The 17322-nt window shown below is 47.9% G+C and overlaps 1 protein-coding gene across 7 annotated transcripts in view; it reads right to left on the bottom strand.

Annotated features, from left to right (window-relative positions):
* The window catches only part of GALNT18 (polypeptide N-acetylgalactosaminyltransferase 18), a 362102-nt gene that overhangs the window by 12210 nt on the left and 332570 nt on the right, over nucleotides 1-17322 (bottom strand). For 6 of the 7 annotated variants that reach the window (XM_077963393.1, XM_015114859.3, XM_015114860.3 and 3 more), the window contains one exon: nucleotides 10385-10549. In XM_077963393.1, the coding sequence (XP_077819519.1) occupies nucleotides 10385-10549 (165 nt within the window). Of the gene's footprint in view, nucleotides 1-10384; nucleotides 10550-16323; nucleotides 16875-17322 lie in introns of those variants that run through there. The other variant, XR_013404005.1, reaches the window with a different exon arrangement.

The following is a 17322-nucleotide window of genomic DNA, read 5'->3' as shown; positions in this document are numbered from 1 at the left end:
CCCTGCCTATCACAGTGGTGGTGAACTAGACTGAGGGAGCTGGTGGTACCCCAATGCCTAGGGTGAAGGGTCACCTCAGCAAGCTTCAAAATTCGGTCTGTTTCCTCTGAGGGCCGTCTGCAGAGACACTGTTCATTAATCCTTCCATTCAGCAAATATTTAATGAGTGCCCACCATTCTAGGCCGCTGAGATACATCAGTGACTAAACAGAAAAAGATCTTTGCTTTGTAGAGACTGTATTCTAGGAGGGAAAGCAGAAAAATAAATTCCAAAGTATGTGAGAAAGTGATAAGGTTGTATATAAAAATGTAGACAGGGAAAGAGGCTCAGGGGTGGTGGTGAGCTGGAGGCAGACGGCAATTGTAAGAGATGGCCGGGGAAATCCTCAATCAAAATTGAGATCTCAGCAAGGACAAAGAGGAGGGGAGGAGGTGGCCCAGGGCAGAGGTCGGGGAGTCATGGGCCCCAAGCTTGGGATTAGCGGGAGGAGATGAGGTCCAAGAGGTAAGGGTAAGTGGGGAGGGCCTTGTGGCCACTGAACAGACTTTGGCTTTTTATTTTTTTCTTGAGATGGAGTCTCACTCTGTCACACAGGCTGGAGTGTAGTGGCAGGATCTCGCCTCAGTGCAACCTCTCCCTCCCAGGTACAAGTGATTCTCCCGCCTCAGCCTCCTAAGTAGCTGGGATTACAGGCATGCACCATTACGCCTGGCTGATATTTGTAGTTTTAGGAGGGACGGGGTTTTGCCATGTTGGCCAGGCTGGTCTCGAACTCCTGACCTTGGGTGATCTGCCTGCCTCAGCCTCCCAAAGTGCTGGAATTACAAGCAAGACTTTGGCTTTTAATCTGAATGACAGGGCCAGCCATTGCAGAATCTGACTGACAGGTTAACCAGGTCACTCTGGGTAGTGCTGTGTTGGGCACAGCATTGCAGGAAGGAAGGAAGAAGGGACACTTGTTAGCCAACTTCTGTCCTCACTCCCAGGGTCCAATCTGCATCCTCTGGGCCAGTCTCATGGCCTTAGGCTGGGGCTTCATGCAGAGACCTGGGCTGGCCCCTCCCTCTGTGGAGGGCACAGTCACTTGGTTCACCAGGCCTGTCATCTACATTATTTGTGTAATACTACAACTACATAATCTGGAAACACACAATACTTTTAATTAAAGAATTTAAGTAAGGGCAATTAAACCTGGCAGGAGAGAAGCCATAGCACACAGAGAACTTAATTGGAATGAAAACCAAATTAAATATGGAAACGGCAGCTAAAAAAAAAAAGAAAAAATCAAAAGTTGAAATGTATAGTATTTAGAAGGCTAATAATAATTCCTACAGCCAGGTTCCTACCTCCCAGCCTAATTCCTCCTCCTTCTGGGCCTCTCAGGAATAGGAACTGGAAAGGCATCAGCAGAAGCAACGAACCTAGGACTCTGTGCCTCGCCTTGGCCATGTGACCCCAGGAAAATGACTGAGCCACTCTGGGCTTCAGTCTTCTCACTTACAAAAGGAGACAGAGCATGCTGGGGCACTCAATTTGTGTCTCAATATAGAGAACTGTGTGTAGACTGGGACGTGTGGAAGCCACAGTCCATGAGCCTCTTGGGCACCGAGGAGCAGATCCCAGGTTATTACACAGCTAAGCACCTCTCTGCCTCAGTTTCCCAAGTGTGTGTCTGTGGTGCCTACGTGTGGAACAGCTAGCACCAGATTGGCCTGTTCCTCCTGGAATGTAAGAGTTAGAGTTGCCTGGGGGCTTGTTAAAGTATAGATCACTGCCCCTCTCACTTCTGATTCACTAGGTCTGAGATAAGGCCTGAAAATGTGCCTTTTAAAGTTCCCAGGTGCTGTTACATTGGTGGTGTTGGTCTGGGACCACACTTTGAGACCACAAGCTATGACCCCCTGTCAGGAAAAGGCTGGGCCCAGCTGGTCGCTTGCACCCTGAGGTAGAACATCTGGAATATTTGGGTTAGGCTCAGGCTGGTCTTACTTTTACAATCAAGGAGTTTACAAGGATGCTTGTGTGTACTAACTCGCGGATTCCAAAGACTTCTCTGCTTATTTCAGAATTCCCATTCCACTTTCCTTTTTAATTAATTTTCCATGGGCAAGCGGCCCAGTGGGTCTTTGGCTTTAAGCATGGTGAGCTCAGGAGTTTCTAGGTTAAGTAGTTAATGATTAGTAATCAAACACTTCAAAGCATGTGTGGGACATTACAGCTAGTTAAAGAAACCCTGAGATTAAGTCCCCTTTTTTGGTAGAGTTAAGTGGTCTTTTTGTATTATGAATACTCAACACCTGATTTACTAGTAAAGCCTTTCATGTTTTTTTTAAGTGCTTGGGTGTTCTCTTTCTTAGTCTCACCTTTGAGTGAGATTCTGCCTGGGGCTTGTTGTGTGAAGGGCCCCTTGGACTGAAGGTGGGGTAACAGGAACATCAAGTGCAAAAGCACAGGTGGAGAGGGCTTATGGAGACAGCACGATGGCTGGAGGGAGCTTGCTGAGGAGGTAGGGATCCAGCCAGTTCACACATATTTGTGACCGGTTCAGCAGGGAGGCCCCAGCCCCAAACTCCCATTGCAGTGATCCACTGATTTTCCAGAGGCAGGACAAGGGACCATGGTATGGTGGTTTAGAGCATGGACCCCAGAGGCAGAGATTCCCAGATCTGATTTTTGACAAATTACTTAATCTCTCCATGCCTCAGTTTCCTCCTCTATAAAATTGGGGATAGTTATAGTACCTTATAGCACTATCATAGGGATTAAGTAACATTTATAAAACAGAGTAGTGCAGGCACATAGTAAACATCATATAAATGTTTGAGCAATACATTTTAAAATCTCACCCAGGTCTGGGTAGTGGGGAGCTGAGCCATCACACCTAGTCCTGGTCCCTGATATCTGTGGGATGAGGGGGAGGAGGGAAGTGCTAACTTTCGTAAACCAAAAATAACTAATAGTACATCCAAGGCCTAAACGAAGCTTTGTCAGTCCCTCAAAACTGGACAGTTCCACACTTGCCCCTTCATATGACATGGAAATGAAAGGCTGTTTTATTCTGGAGCCATAATGAAATACTCGATTATTGTCTCTTCTTTTCAACACAAAAGGTTCTCGAAGTTGGACTTGCTGACAGCACTTGGGGATTGGAGCAGGAGAAAGTCAAGGACTCCTCCTCCTCCAGCATGGGGAAATTCTTTGGCAGAATTAGTGGTGTTCTCTGGGAAATGTGCTCTGCAAATAGATTCGTCTTTGCATGTGTTACTTATCTTGCATCAAATTATCAAATTAGACCTCACATATCAGAGCCAATTGTCCCTTGACAGGCAGCTTTGGCTAGGGGCTCAGTCTCTTCCAGGCAGTCTCATCTAGTCTTGAAAATCTCTCCTTTCCTGGCATTAACAGACATCTCCGTGGCTATCCGCAATGCTCCCCACTTGGAAAATGCATCGGTGCTGCTCTGAGAATGAAGCAAGCACAGGGAGCTGGGGTGTGGCATCTGCCTTGCATGCCCTTGAACTCCCAGCTGGGCCTTGCCGGCGTTCCTGCCAAAGAACCCAGAGTATGAGGGCAACATGAGAGACAGTCTGAACAACCTGAGATTTCATCAGAGCCTCCTGTTTTAAAAAATACTCATTTAAATTTGCACTCCACTTCATGCAATATGCATATCTGTTTTACTATAAAATATTTCCACCTCCCTCCTCCAAATCTGAGGTGATCGGAAGAAGTGTGCGTTTATGCCATAAGTTTGAGAAATCTACATAATGCATGTCTGTGGACTGCACGTGGGATGCGCTACCCCCTAAAAGTGTTCACTGCAGGAATGGGGAATTTTCCAACTAAGCAGGAGCCTTGGACTATTAACATGAAATTTTCTTGAAATACTGTAGTATGACTTTATTTTTTTCTTCAGTGAGCATGCATACATCCGAGGACAATCACTGGGGTAGGATTTTGTTCATCTTTGGGGCTCCCACAAACCTAGCTCAAGACCTTGCACACAAGGGGCCTTTGGTTAAGATTTGTGAATTTTTTAAAAAGACTCCTTCATTTGATCAACAGCATGCTGGGTGCCGTCTCTGTCTCTGGCTTTTCATGAGGTGCTGGAGATACTGAAGTGTGAGACACAGTCCTGCCCTCTAGTCTGTTGGCTGATGGAAGAAGAGAGGGACGTGGGTTGAAATAATGGGTAAATGATGCCATAAGGTGTGATTAAGAGGATTAAGAGTGTCATTCTCGAATTTGTAATGCTTTGTATTCAGGCTGGCCCAGTGAGAATTCTAGGTGGAAAAAAACCCTTCTCAGGTTTTGCCATCTAACTTCGGGAGCTTAGAATTACAGAATTTCAGGATCCATAAGCCCTTAAAAATCACCCAGCCCAACTCCACTGAGAGCTGTAGAGCCTTTGACAACCTGCTGATGGTCTCCTGAACTCACCACCTGCCCAAGCCATCAGCCTCATTGACAACTCTATGAAAAAGCAGCTCAATAAATTGCTCCTGATTTCCCCCTGCTGGTCCTCTCAGGGCTACACAGGACAAGCCTGCTGGGCCCTTGCACAAAGCAGCCCTTCAGATATCTGCAGGTAGAACACTGACCCTCCTGAGCTATTTCTGGTCTTAAATAGTCCTCAATTCTTTAACCATGCATTCAAACATACAGATGGGCTTTCAGAAAGTGGGAGCTTGGAGGAACACATCATGACAATAGCCTTCCTAGAGCAAGAATCTCTTCAATAACATCTTTGAACAGAGGACTCCCTCTAACGTTAGGCTATTATAAACCATTCAAAGAAATAATGGTAGTTGCAGGTGGAGAGGTGGCCTTGTTACTACTGAGAGTCAGTCCTCTGCTTTGCTTGACAAGTATCCTGCCACAAAGTTCTTCTCTGTAGTGACCTGGTATCTGCCTCTTCCCTCTCCCTCCATTGGTCCAGGGGTCATTGACCAAATGCCTCTTTCACAGAAACCCATCACTGAATCCCAGAATCCCCCAAATCTCGGTATAGAGACTACTCTCAGAAGGTTGAAAGACATATACTTAATGCATATGAACTTATCATCCCAGTAGTTTTGGAAGTTCTTTAATCCTGGAGGAATCACCAATGGGAAAAATCACTGAAGGCAACAACTACCACTTTTAATATTAATGAAGTTTTTTCATGTGCTGATGTGGGAGGCGTTGGCTGTTTAGAGATGGGTGTGTAGCTTGAAGGAGGCAATTCTGCCTGCCCACCAAATGTTCTCAAACACAGGGCTGGCAATGGTCCTATATTAAGAACCACTCCACCACCCAACTACTGTCATTTAATCCATCACTGTGCAACAACCTGCTGAAATGTCTCTCAAAGTCCTCCCTGATAGCTATCTGTCCCCAAACCCCTGTGGCATCCAAGTCCTCCCATCTCTTCCCGGAACAATGGAATAGTCTCCTCCCTATCTGGCTTCCCTGTTTCTAGCCTCTTTCCTTCTGATCCACCCCGCTTTCAGCTGCCAGGGGGATTTTGCACACCCCACCGTGGAAATCTACTACTTAAGAACCTTCCCCATTCTTTCCTTCTGCTTTTAAGGTGAAGTCCATCTTCTTGGTATGGCTTTCAACTACCATTATCTGCTCTACATGACTTATCTCCTTCTTGCCCCATCAAAAACTCCAAATTCTACCCACACCAGACAATGGATTCCTACTCCTAAAATATGCTTGGCTGTTTCATGCCTTTGCCCAAGTGAGCTTCTACTTGGGATGTTCTTTCTATGCTTGGAAACTGTCTCTGCAACCTTTAAGATATAGATCAAACAAGACTCCTACGTGAAGCCATGTCTGAGTTCTGCAGACTAAGTCGGTCATCCCAGGCTCTCAGAACACAGCACACCCCTTGGTTTCTGTTCTTATTCGGTTCTGTTGTGTTTACATGCCCGTGAGCTCCTTGAGGGCAGAGGCTGTGTCTGATTTATATCTGCATTCCTCCTGTCCAACCCCCATGCTCAATAAATGTTTGATGAACAACTAAAGGAAAGACTGTTCATCATTGGAAAATTGCTCATCAGAGCCCTGCCTATCGGCGTTGCCAAGAGATGTTTTCATCAAATGCAGTTTCTCAGTGTCAGTATCTAATGCTGTCCTGGTTCAGCCTGAAGTATTGGAAATTCAGAAGAGCTTGCGGGAGTTAGAGGAAATGTATGTTATTTGTTAAGCAGAAAATCAGGGTATGAGATGGAACACTAAGATATGCAAATGCCTATCTTCTTTGTAGGAGAACCTGGGAAAACACACCAGATTATTTTAAAATTAATTCAGCCTCAGTGTCTGCGGAGCTTAAATGTGGTCCTCAGGAGAATAAATAGTGCATAATGTGAAACGAGAAAGGAGATTTGAAATGCACCCAGGAAAAGCTCCTTTCAGCCCAACTTCTATACCAGAACATCCTAGTTGGTAGGATCTGAATGCAATTTGCAAAGATTAAAACCTGTTGCAAGAAAATTAGCCCAAGCACAAGACTTTAATCATTTAAGAGGCTCCGGGCTTCTTCAGGTCTTGTCAACAGCAGCTCCTCATCAATGAGGTCCTGAGGAGAGATTCCAGGTCACTTGATAAATATTGATCATTTTGCAGTAAGCAAAACTTTCACATATTTTAATTATTAAATAGCAAGTGAGAGTGGCTGCTCTGGGTCTGCAAACTAATAATTCAAAAATAATATTTCCAAATGGTTCCCTTTTGTAGAATGATCAAAGATATGGTTGCCAAAGCACTCTGGGGAGTTTTAATTAGACGTATGCCAAAGTGGCTGAAAACTGCCCAGTCACCGAAGAGCTGTGTGCCGCAGACGCCTGCTTTGTTGATTGCTATGTCTGTTTAAGCAGGAATTGTGTGGGGCTGCCTTTTCAAGCCATGCCCTGGGATAAGGGAAGGAGGGAGCTGGAACTTGGGGTGACTTTGCCTCAAGAATGCCCATTTTACAACAGTGTTTCATTCTCTACTATAGCCAGGATGGACAGGCAAGATGGGAGGCATGGGGAGGGCTGGCCACAGCCCCAAGGCATCTAGGTGTGCACAGGAGATGAGGCTGAGTTACTCCAGTGGGGACTTCAGAGCATGGGTGGGAAGGACTCTGTGAGGGCTGGAAAGAGGGTAGAAGTGTCTGGGTGCAGGTCTTGGATGTCAAAGCAGCCTGGGCTTCAGATTCAGCCAGTGAATCTACCACTCTCAGGCCATGTGATCTTGGAGGGTGACTTCATCTCAATGTCTCATCTTGGAGGTGGGCTTGCTGTGCTATTAACATCAAACGGTATAAGGCTGAACGCAGAAAGGCTGAGGCTCACAGGCAGAGGAGTCTGAAGAGGGCTGATGCTTACTTCAGTTCAGGAATACCCGTGTCTGGATGACACCAAGTCCCCAGGGCTGCAAGTGCCCGGCAGGGCTGTGGCCTCCAGGGGCTATTCCAGGACAGCCCAGAGGCCACTGCTCATCCTCCTCCTGCAGTGATCTGAAGCTGTACTCTTGTCGATCAGAGGACTCCTGGTGGTGCCTGTCAACATTTCCCTAGGATGAGCCCCTAGGATTGGCCTTAGAGCCTGTGCTGAGAGGAGATTTTGGGGGATGACGCAGGCCACGAAGACCCCAGGGTCATGGAGGAGAGGGAGGAAGAAATGGCTAAACTTTCAAACTGCATCTCAACCTCCTGCTAACCCTTCATCCTGCCTCTTTCGTTTTCTAGAATCTTTCCTAATCCAGCTTCACAATCCCTGCCAGAGGGGGCTTTCAAAATCCCAGACCTAAACATGACCTGGGGTTGCACATCCTCATCTCCCATAGAACCAAATCCACCAGGTCCTGTGGCCTCCAGGCCTGGTCCAGTTGCCCTTCTAGGCTCTTCGGCCGCTCCCCACTGTGCCTTCCAGGATTAGCCACCCTCTGACTCCTGGAAGCTCCCTGAGCACGGCCTGCTTTTGATGTCTCACAACTTTCACACATGCTGTTTCCTCTCCCTGGAATGCCCTTTACTCCTTCCAAAGAGACCAGGCTCCCAGGTTCTTAACATTCATTCCCAGTTAAGTACATTGTCTTCTGAGAAGCCACCAGCCCTGCCCACCCCTAGCTGTACCACCACCAACTTCCTGCACTGTTCCATTCGCAGAGGGCAGGGCAAGCTGAACCCAGAGGCCCAGCAGGTCTGGCTGAGGGCAGTAGAAAATGGTCCCTTATGACTCACATAGACCCTGAAGACAGTCTCAGGCATGAAGCCCATTTCACCCCAGCAAAGTCAGCCCCACTCACCTCCACGGAGCCCAGAATATGCACGCGGGATGCTGCTGTCTCCAACCTACAAGCCTACTTTGCACCTAGTCCATCTTGAGAAACGGCAGCCATCCCTCACCAGGCATGTACCTAACTGTCCTCCCACACCACACACCCCAGGCCTCCCTCTGCCTCTCAACTTGGAGGAAAGGAGGGAAATGTAGCCCCATCCTCTGTCCCCTGAGCTGGAAATCTGGCAGAGGAAAGTGATGAAGGCTTCTGCCAGGCACAGTGTCGAGTCAGCAGCAGCTCCCAGCTGGCGCATCTGGTGTTTCCACAGAGAGGGAGGTGGGAGGACGAACACCCTGTGTCTCAAGCCTCAGCCCTGACCTCTGGCCTTCTCCCACGTGGCCACTTCCAACATAACTTCAGTGATGAGAAGTAAGAGAGAATTGGAACTATTTCATGACTAATGACCAGCAGGAGCACCTTGGGCATGTTCATTAACTTCTCTGTGACTCAGTTTCCTCAGCTATGAGGTCAGGTGGTACCTATCACATCTGGTTGTGGTGAGGATTAAATGAGTTAATATATGCCTGACACGCAGTAAGTACTATATGAATGTTAGCTGTTATTCCTATTGGGACAGAACTTTATAGTTTACAGCACATGCCAAAGGTTACATAGACAGGAAGGGGCAGGAGCCATGAGTCCTTTGCATGAGTTCCCTTTCATTGAACCCCTGACACTTTGCAGAGCGAGCTGGGACTCACAGAGCTGCCACCTGCATCCTCCATCTGCCCTCGGAAATGCTCCCATTTGTTTCCTGGGCTCCTCTCCACCATCTGCTTTCCTGTGTTCACACAGCCCTGGTTGAGGCTCTTGGTTCTGCTTTCTAACTAGCTCCTAAGTCCATGACCTTGTTTTGAACTTGCAGCTCAGTATTGACCTTCACCGTTTATTTACGACCTAAGAGTCTCTGTCAGTCCTCTAACTCTGCACACCCACACCACAGTCAAAGGTGCCCTATGCCCATGGAATACGATGTAGCTGGGACTCCCCTTACCAGCACCCTTTCTACAGGGAGAGTAACTGGACGCCAGGACTGGAATGAAGGTATAGCCAGCTTCCAAAGTTCCTCGAAGTGGCCCTAGCAGTCTCCTCCTCACCAGGGGAGAAGCAGCTTGCCGGGAGGCTGGAGTCAGGGGCTCCTGCCACTCAGTCCCATGAATACAGGTGTTCCCTCCTGAACTTCCCTGGGAGTGTCCACCATGTACAGCCCCAGGCAGCCCTGAGGCTCCACAACCCCATGGGCTCCCTCACTTCCTGTTATTAACACTTTACCTGCTCCACCTGGGAGGCAGGCATCCCTATCTGTGGGTGAAAATGGATCCTACCTTAGCAGATTCCCTGGTGACTAGGAGACCTCTGGGCAGAGGCAGAAGTTCTCCTCAAAGCTAGGCATCTAGATCCTTGGCCACTATTCTATAATGGGAGCTATGAGGGGCCAGTGAAGAGCAGGAAGTCAAATATGGGCCCCTGAATTAACAGAGACTTAATAAAGGAATGTCCCACGGTCACTAGTGTGAGGACTGCCTTTTGCCAAATGGCCCCAAGATGCTGCCCGGCAAGGAAACTTCTTCTCCCAGAGTGACCCAATACTGGGCAGAAGGCAGAGAGGGTTGCAGATCACAGACCCAGCACTGTCTACACCTGGGAGACTGGGGGCTCCGTCTCGTGAGCAGAGGCTTGTATAGGAGAAATGTGAAGGTTTAAAGTCAGAAAGACCCGAGTTTAAATCCCAGCCCGACCCCTAGCTGTAAGACTCTGGACAGGGGACTCCCCTCTCTGAGCCTCAGTTTCCTTATATCTAAAAATTAAGTACAATAATGAAATCATTATAGTAAAACAACAACAATAATAAACTCCCTCAAAGCCAATATCACAGGGATCAATAGTTAACACACGAGACCCACGGCACATGGTAGGTGATCGGCAAATCCCTGAGAAGCAGCCTGGAGCCACAGCCTCACTACTGCCAGTCTCTCTCCTTCCTCTCTCCTCCATCCCCTCCCTGGCCCCTGAGGCCACGCTCCTCGTTTTCCAACACGGCTGCCACTGTGCCCGGGCTCGGGCTGTTACCTGAGAGAACTGCCAGTGAAGCTTCATCCTCTTGGCTTTGGCGTAGCTGCACTCGATGAGCCGGGGCCGGCTGTTGACGTCCACCAGGCACCGGTTGTCATCGTCATCCACCGTGGGGCTCAGGATGCCCACATGGATCTGCTGACTGCTCGTGTAGTACACGTTCTGGGGGCGGAGGGAGGGAGAGAGTGTGGATAAATGCCAATGGCCACAGAGACAGGAGGGTAGGTGGTGATTCTCCTGGGCAGCTGGCAGAGAGGCCACAGTTAGGGAAGACCCTGGAGTCACATCCAGTGGCCTTCAGATTATTTTCTATTGCAATAGACAAAAAGAAACCCTTTTACATTATGATCCAGTATAGTATCTGGTCCACCTGTATAACTACAATAAAACACCCTTACATATGTAATATACACTGATTTCTATTCTAATCTTTCATTGGAAAACATTGATCATAACCTTTTAAATTTATTTCTTCACCCAGTTTACAAACCTCTCTTTTTTTTTTCAGAGACAGAGTCTTGCTCTGTTGCCCAGCCTAGAGTGCAGTGGCGCATCTCGGCTCACTGCAACCTTCCACCTCCCAGGTTCAAGTGATTCTCCTTCCTCCACCTTATGAGTAGCTGGGATTACAAGTGTGCACCACCATGCCCAGCTAATTTTTGTATTTTTAGTAGAGACGGGAGTTTCACCATGATGGTCAGGCTGGTCTCAAACTCCTGACCTCGTGATCTGCCTGCTTTTAATCCACTATTTACAGATTCCCCGATTTCCTCCCTTCATAAATATTTCATGTCAGATACTGTGCTTTGTCAGAGCAAAAAGCCTGGACGGCGCCTTCAGGAAGCACAGTCTTGTGGGATGGGAGGTGTGTAACATCATTTCCATGCACACTACGACTGTGCAGAGCAGGAGGTGGCAAACTTTTTCTTAAAGGGCAGGTTGACAAATATGTTTGGTTTTGTGGGTGTGCTGGGGAGTCTCCAAGACCACCCCTCAGCTAGATGATTTTCTATGGGGACTCACAGGACTCAGCACATAACTGTACTTACTGCTATGATTTATGACAGCAAAAGGATACAAAACAAACCCAAAAGGAAAAGGAAAAAGAAGGGGAAACCAGGCCCAAGCTTCCAAGGGTCCCCTCTCGGGGGAGTTGCACAGGACATGCTCAATTCCTCTGAGTTGTGACAACACATGAGAAATGCTGTCTATCTACCGAGAAGCACATTAGAGACGCAGCACCCACGGTTTTTACAGGGGACTGTCACATAGGCAGGCTCTGCCTAGTATGCACCAAAATCCCAGACTTCCAGAAGGAAAGTGAGTGGCAAACCTAGGCTGTTTTGTTTGTATAATCAGATTAAGCACAGAGAGCCACTCTTATCAGTTCTGCTGGGAATCCTGAGACCCAGGCTCTTGGATGCCAACCTTGTAAGCAAGCCTTTCAGAGGACAGCAGCCAGGCCCGCTCTGCAAACTCCTTTCTACACAGAGGACCATACAGCCTCTGAAAACTCACTCTCCTACTGTAGTGCAAACACATCCCAGAAAAGAAAAACATGAACAAATGGCTGTGTTTCATGAACACATCATTTACAAAAGTAGGAGTCTCCCATGGGCGGTAGTTTGGGCCTGGTCTAGGGGAAAGCCACGTGACTCTTGGCCTTCAACATTTTCAGCAACTTCCCTTAGCCATGATCCGTGGTTCCCAATCAGGGCTCCAAGTGAAAAGTCTTAGGGTTCTGTGAACTCTTCTCCTCACATTGCTAAAGGCATTGACATGCTGCCACCCTCATCATTAGTGCCCCCCTGCCCCAGTGCTTAGGCCCCAGAAACAAACCAAGATACCACACTTTTCCACTTTAGGTTAAATATTCAGGGTGTTCTCTCTGGTTATCTTGACATGTTCAAAAATTCTCATTGGCAAATATTTTTGATTAATTCAAAATGGCAAAATGATGTATTTTTTGCTTTAGTAAAAGAGGATGGTTGACAAGTACTTTTTAAACCTGTGTGCCAGGCCATAAAAGGGACAGAAGTGGAAAGAAGGCAGTGCAGATGAGGAGGGCGAGTAAGGGTGGCCCTTTATGGCAGATTCTTCCTGATGCTCAGAAGTCGCTTTAGGCTCTTGGGAGGGGGTGGAGGGCAGGCAGGGTGTTCCCTTAGGAACAGTCAAGACTTCAACAGGAAAGAGATGACCCACTTTAGTAGGGGGAGATCTGAGGAGTGTGTAATAAAGGCACCATTTTCAAAGGTGTGGGTAGGGTGTCAGGGAACCACAAGGGATAGGATGGTTCCCTGGGGAAAGTAACAAGAAGCCGTTAGTACCCCTATGCCCAGTGGAATGAGAGGACAGAGCTGTCACCAGAACCTGTAAGAGAAAAGTCATGGAGAGAAAGCTGAGAGGAGGGCTTGGGGGTCATGGCAAGTGATGCTTAACAAACACCCCAAGTTCACTCTTTCCTCCCCACTTCAATCTCATACTAGGTCAGGCCATTGGCAGAACGCAACTGGAAACCAGAGATTTCCATTGAAATGTTCCATAAAGTCAGCGTCTCAGGGTGGAGGGAGCTGGGTTGAGAGTGTGTCTGGAGGGAGGAGGAGAAGACGCTCATTACAGCTAAGATCTGCTCTCTGTGGTCACCTTACAAGTTATCAGGTTTGGCAAATCCATGGAAATTGACATCAAAATGACTAAAATGACTGAGTCTTCCAATAACAAAGGTGAAGGATTTACAGTGACCAAAGTTCTGAGCAGAGGCCAAATGTAGGATGCTCAGCTTTAATGTGGAAATGTAACCAGAACAAGAGGCAAGGGGATACTCCTTAAAGCTATCCTGAGCAAGGGGCGGTTTGCTCATTGGAATCCTGAGGCTGTCCATTGTGTGGCCGGGATTTCCAGGTCAGCACCAAAAAAAGCTGATGTCCTGTGGCTTCTAGTTTATTGGAGTTGAGGGAGAACTTGGCAACTGGTAGGATGTAGAAAATCAAACAGCCATACAGTTAGGCATCACCTCTATTCAACTAACAAGTAATCTCTAAGTTGGGATCTAGGGTTACAGAGATGAGAAAATCCATGGTCCCTGTCCTGGAGAAGCCATGCTACTTTAGGGAAACCAACAACGTGTCAGGAAATAATGACCCCAATCACATGAATATGAGAAGTGCCCCTACTTCTTGCACTCACCTACCCCAACTCTCACTACTTTGAAAATAGAAACGAGAACCCACCACGTCCAGAAAGCCTGCCCTGAATATTCAACTGTGTGGGGCCTCAACCTGCCACCTGGGCCTCTCGCCAAAAGGTGCACACCTGTTTATGCCCTTGGGTTGAATGCACTGTGACCTCCTTAGGACACTGTAGCTCTTAATCTCCCTGCATGCCAGGACCCAGATTTCCTGAGGTTTAGGGATGTGGGCTGTAAGAAAAGGACAGTAAGGGAGCCAGTCATTCCCATGTTTTTCTTCTTCTCTGTCATCAGAGCCTGGTTCTTGTCTCCGGAGCAGACTTGGCAGACACAAGTGGCTACTCAGGTAACAGCTGAAATCAGTTTTATCCACTTAGCTGCTCTGAAGAGTTTAGGGAGATGACAGGAGAAACGTGTGCACTTACTATCTGGTACAGCTGTCATCAGAGCTGTTTATTGCTCCAGAGTCTGGGAAAATCATAATAGGGCTGGACAGTTGTTATTTAAAAACAAAACAACAAAGTGCATTTTGACTGGCGTAACCACGAAGCTGGCAGATCACAGAGGGAGGTTTGGCAAAGAGGATTCTCTCAAGTCCTCACACGGACATCTCAGAAGCCCAGCCTAGTGGATTAAATAAAACAATGGCTCGAACACAAAAAAGGGGAAAAAGTTTTGTACAAGTTGCCCCACTTTCAGTGCCTGCAGGCCCAGCAAGCATAGCTAAGCTTTCTGAGCAATGGAGACTCTGGAAGGTGTAAGGCAAGAAGTGACTTAGAACGGGGGAACGTTACAAACCAGGGGCTATTTGGAATGCCTGGAGTCATTTTTGGTTGTCATGATGGTGGGGGTGGTGGGAGGTATCTAGTGGCTGGTCAGGGATCCCACTCAACATCCTAAATGCACAGGACAGCCCCCCACAGCAAAGAATTATCTAGCCAAAATGTCAGTAGTGCCGCTGTTGAGATACCCCAACTGAGATAGCGTATAATAAAAGTTGACGTGTTTTTACCTGTTACCCTGTGCCAGACATGAAATAACTTACATGCTTTATTCTTGTTTAATCTTAGCAATAACTCTGTGAGGCAGGTACTAATATTATCCCTTACCTTATAGACGAGGAAGCTGAGGCAAGGAGACCATAAGTAATGTTTCCGAAGTCACACGGTTGGTGAGGAGCTGAGATTCACAGCGAGGCAGTTTAACTCCAGAGCTACTGGTGTGACCACTCACCTCCCTCACGCACCTCCCTGGGGTCATTCCAGCTCCAGCCTCCAAGCTGGAGGGGCAGTGAGAAGCCGGGAGAGGGCTTCCATTGTGATCCCTTCCAGTCATGATGGGGCCCTGGACTAATACAGTACTAGAGAGCTGGAGGGGCCTAGAATAAAAGATGCTACAAAGTTCTGAGACAGCAGCATCCGTCCTGTAACTGGTCCGAGGCTGGGGAAGCTGTTATCCTGCCTTGGACGTCTTACAAACCCCCAGGGCAGAGAAACATCATCCCTGCCCACTCAGCTCCTCCTCAGCTGCCAATGATTGATTTGGCTCATTCTCTACTCAGCCCCACACAGCTCAGCAGGGCTGCAAACTAGATCTCCAGCATTTCATTTTGATGCTTGCAGGAGGAAGAGCAAAATCACCTGCAAAGTAAAAGAATCAACACATCCGTATCCTGGATCTTATGCTAGCAGCATTTTCCTCTCCTCCAGGCCAGGGGTAGGAGCCATGACTGAGAGCCAACAGCTGGCCAGGGAGACCACAGAACTCTGGTTCACATTCCTGCCTTCGGAGCCACAGAGTCGAGGCTGGGTAATGTCCCCCTAGGGCCGGAGGTTCTCCTGACTCTGTCCCCTCACCTTGGGGCAAGGGCCCCACCCTGTAGGATACCCTGGTCTCAGAGCCTGGCCTCCAGCCCTCCGTAGGAGCCACGCCTCACATGTGTCAAGCCTCACCTGGCAGATGGAAACTCTGCCACCTGGAGCAGAACAGCCTCAGGAAGGGAAGGAAGAGAAGAAAACATGCACAGTTTTGTGCCCCTAGCAGTCCTCTGCTAGGTGTTTTCCATGCCTGTGGCTACTGCCACTTTTAAGAACAAGGAAACTGAGGCTATGAGAGTTTTAAAAACTTGTGAAGACACTCAGGTAGGCAGTTGCTCTCTCCCCTCCCTGCCTAGGGAGAAGTCCCAAGGAAGGCTGAGTTCTGGCAGCTCAGGGCCTATGGTCCCTTACCCATTCCTCGGAGGGGCTCTCCTCGGCCGCACTGATGGCCACTGCCTCTGCCCAGTCCCGAACTTCAGCTGCAGCTGCCCAGGCCCGGGAGCTTCGTCCCAAGGGCCACTCTGAACTCACCCATGAACCAGCGATGGGACTACCAGGGCCGTTCCCATCAGGTTGTCACGCTGAGCTCTGGGGACTCCAAGAAGGGGTCTCAGGGGCCATTGTGGTTGGGGTTCCAGAGTCCCTCTCCCAGCCCCACCACAGCAGATCTTCTTTTGTCTTTTGGATTATTGACTTTCATATAACATTTTCTTTGAACAATAGGTTTTGACGGATTTTAAGAAGTTTGAAAACCACTTCTCTAAAGCAGGAGGCATCTGTCCAGGAGGAGGATGTTGCGGATGAGGGGCCTTTGTTAGCTTCTACTCCACCAAAGAGCCTTTGCAAACATGTGGATGAGAACCTCAACCTCCTGCCTCCAACCTCCACCAGGCCCCACTCCCTTGCATTCTTTGATATGGCCAATTTACATATTTTTGTTTTAAAATTATTTCAAAGTTTTGGGGGAACAGGTGGTAGATTTTGGTGTACCCAGTTCCCAAGCAGTGTACACTGTACCTAATATGTGGTTTTTTTGTTTCTTTTTTAAGACAGTCTCACTCTGTCACTCAGTCTGGGGTGCAGTGGCATGATCTCAGCTCACTGCAACCTCTGCCTCCTGGGTTCAAGCAATTCTCCTGACTCACTTCCCAAGTAGCTGGGATTACAGGTGTATGCCACCCACCCAGCTAACTTTTTTTTTATTTTTAGTATAGGCAGGGTTTCACCATGTTGGCCAGGCTGGTCTCAAACTCCTGACCTCAGGTGAACTGCCTGCCTTGGTCTCTCAAAGTGCTGAGATTACAAGCATAAGCCACTGTGCCTGGCCCCATTGTGTATCTTTTATTACTTATTCCCCTCCCACCTCTTCCTCCAAGTCCCCAGAGTCCATAATATAATTTTTACGCCTTTGCATCCTCATAGCATAGCTTGCACTTTAAGTGAGAGCATAGGATGTTTGGTTTTCCATTCCTGAATTACTTCACTTAGAATAATGGCCTCCAGATCCATCCAGGTAGCTGCAAATGCCATTATCTCATTTCTGTTCTTGGCTGAGTAGAAGTCTACGGTATTTATACAACATTTTCTTTATCTACTCGTTGGTTGATGGACTTTTAGGATGCTTCCATGTTTTTGCAATTGTGAATTGTGCTGCTATAAACATGCGTGTGCCAGTCTTTTCCATAGAAGAACTTCTTTTCCTTTGAGTAGATACCCAGGAGTGGGATTGCTGGATCAAATTGTTTGGAGATTCCTTAAAGAACTAAAAGTAGAACTACAATTTATGTATTTTTCAATCATCCAATCCCCTCTTCTATCAAGACCTCAATACCTATGTCATGCCTCAGCCTCCGCAGAAATTCTGGAACCTTCACGAAGCTAAATAAAGACTGAGATGCAAAAATCATGGGATGGGCAGAGGAAGAGTCAAG

The sequence above is a fragment of the Macaca mulatta genome, chromosome 14 (assembly GCF_049350105.2).
Source record: "Macaca mulatta isolate MMU2019108-1 chromosome 14, T2T-MMU8v2.0, whole genome shotgun sequence".
Taxonomy (NCBI): Eukaryota; Metazoa; Chordata; class Mammalia; order Primates; family Cercopithecidae; genus Macaca; species Macaca mulatta.
The sequence above is the reverse complement of the archived record's forward strand: the minus strand, read 5'-3'. Positions and strand labels throughout refer to the sequence as shown.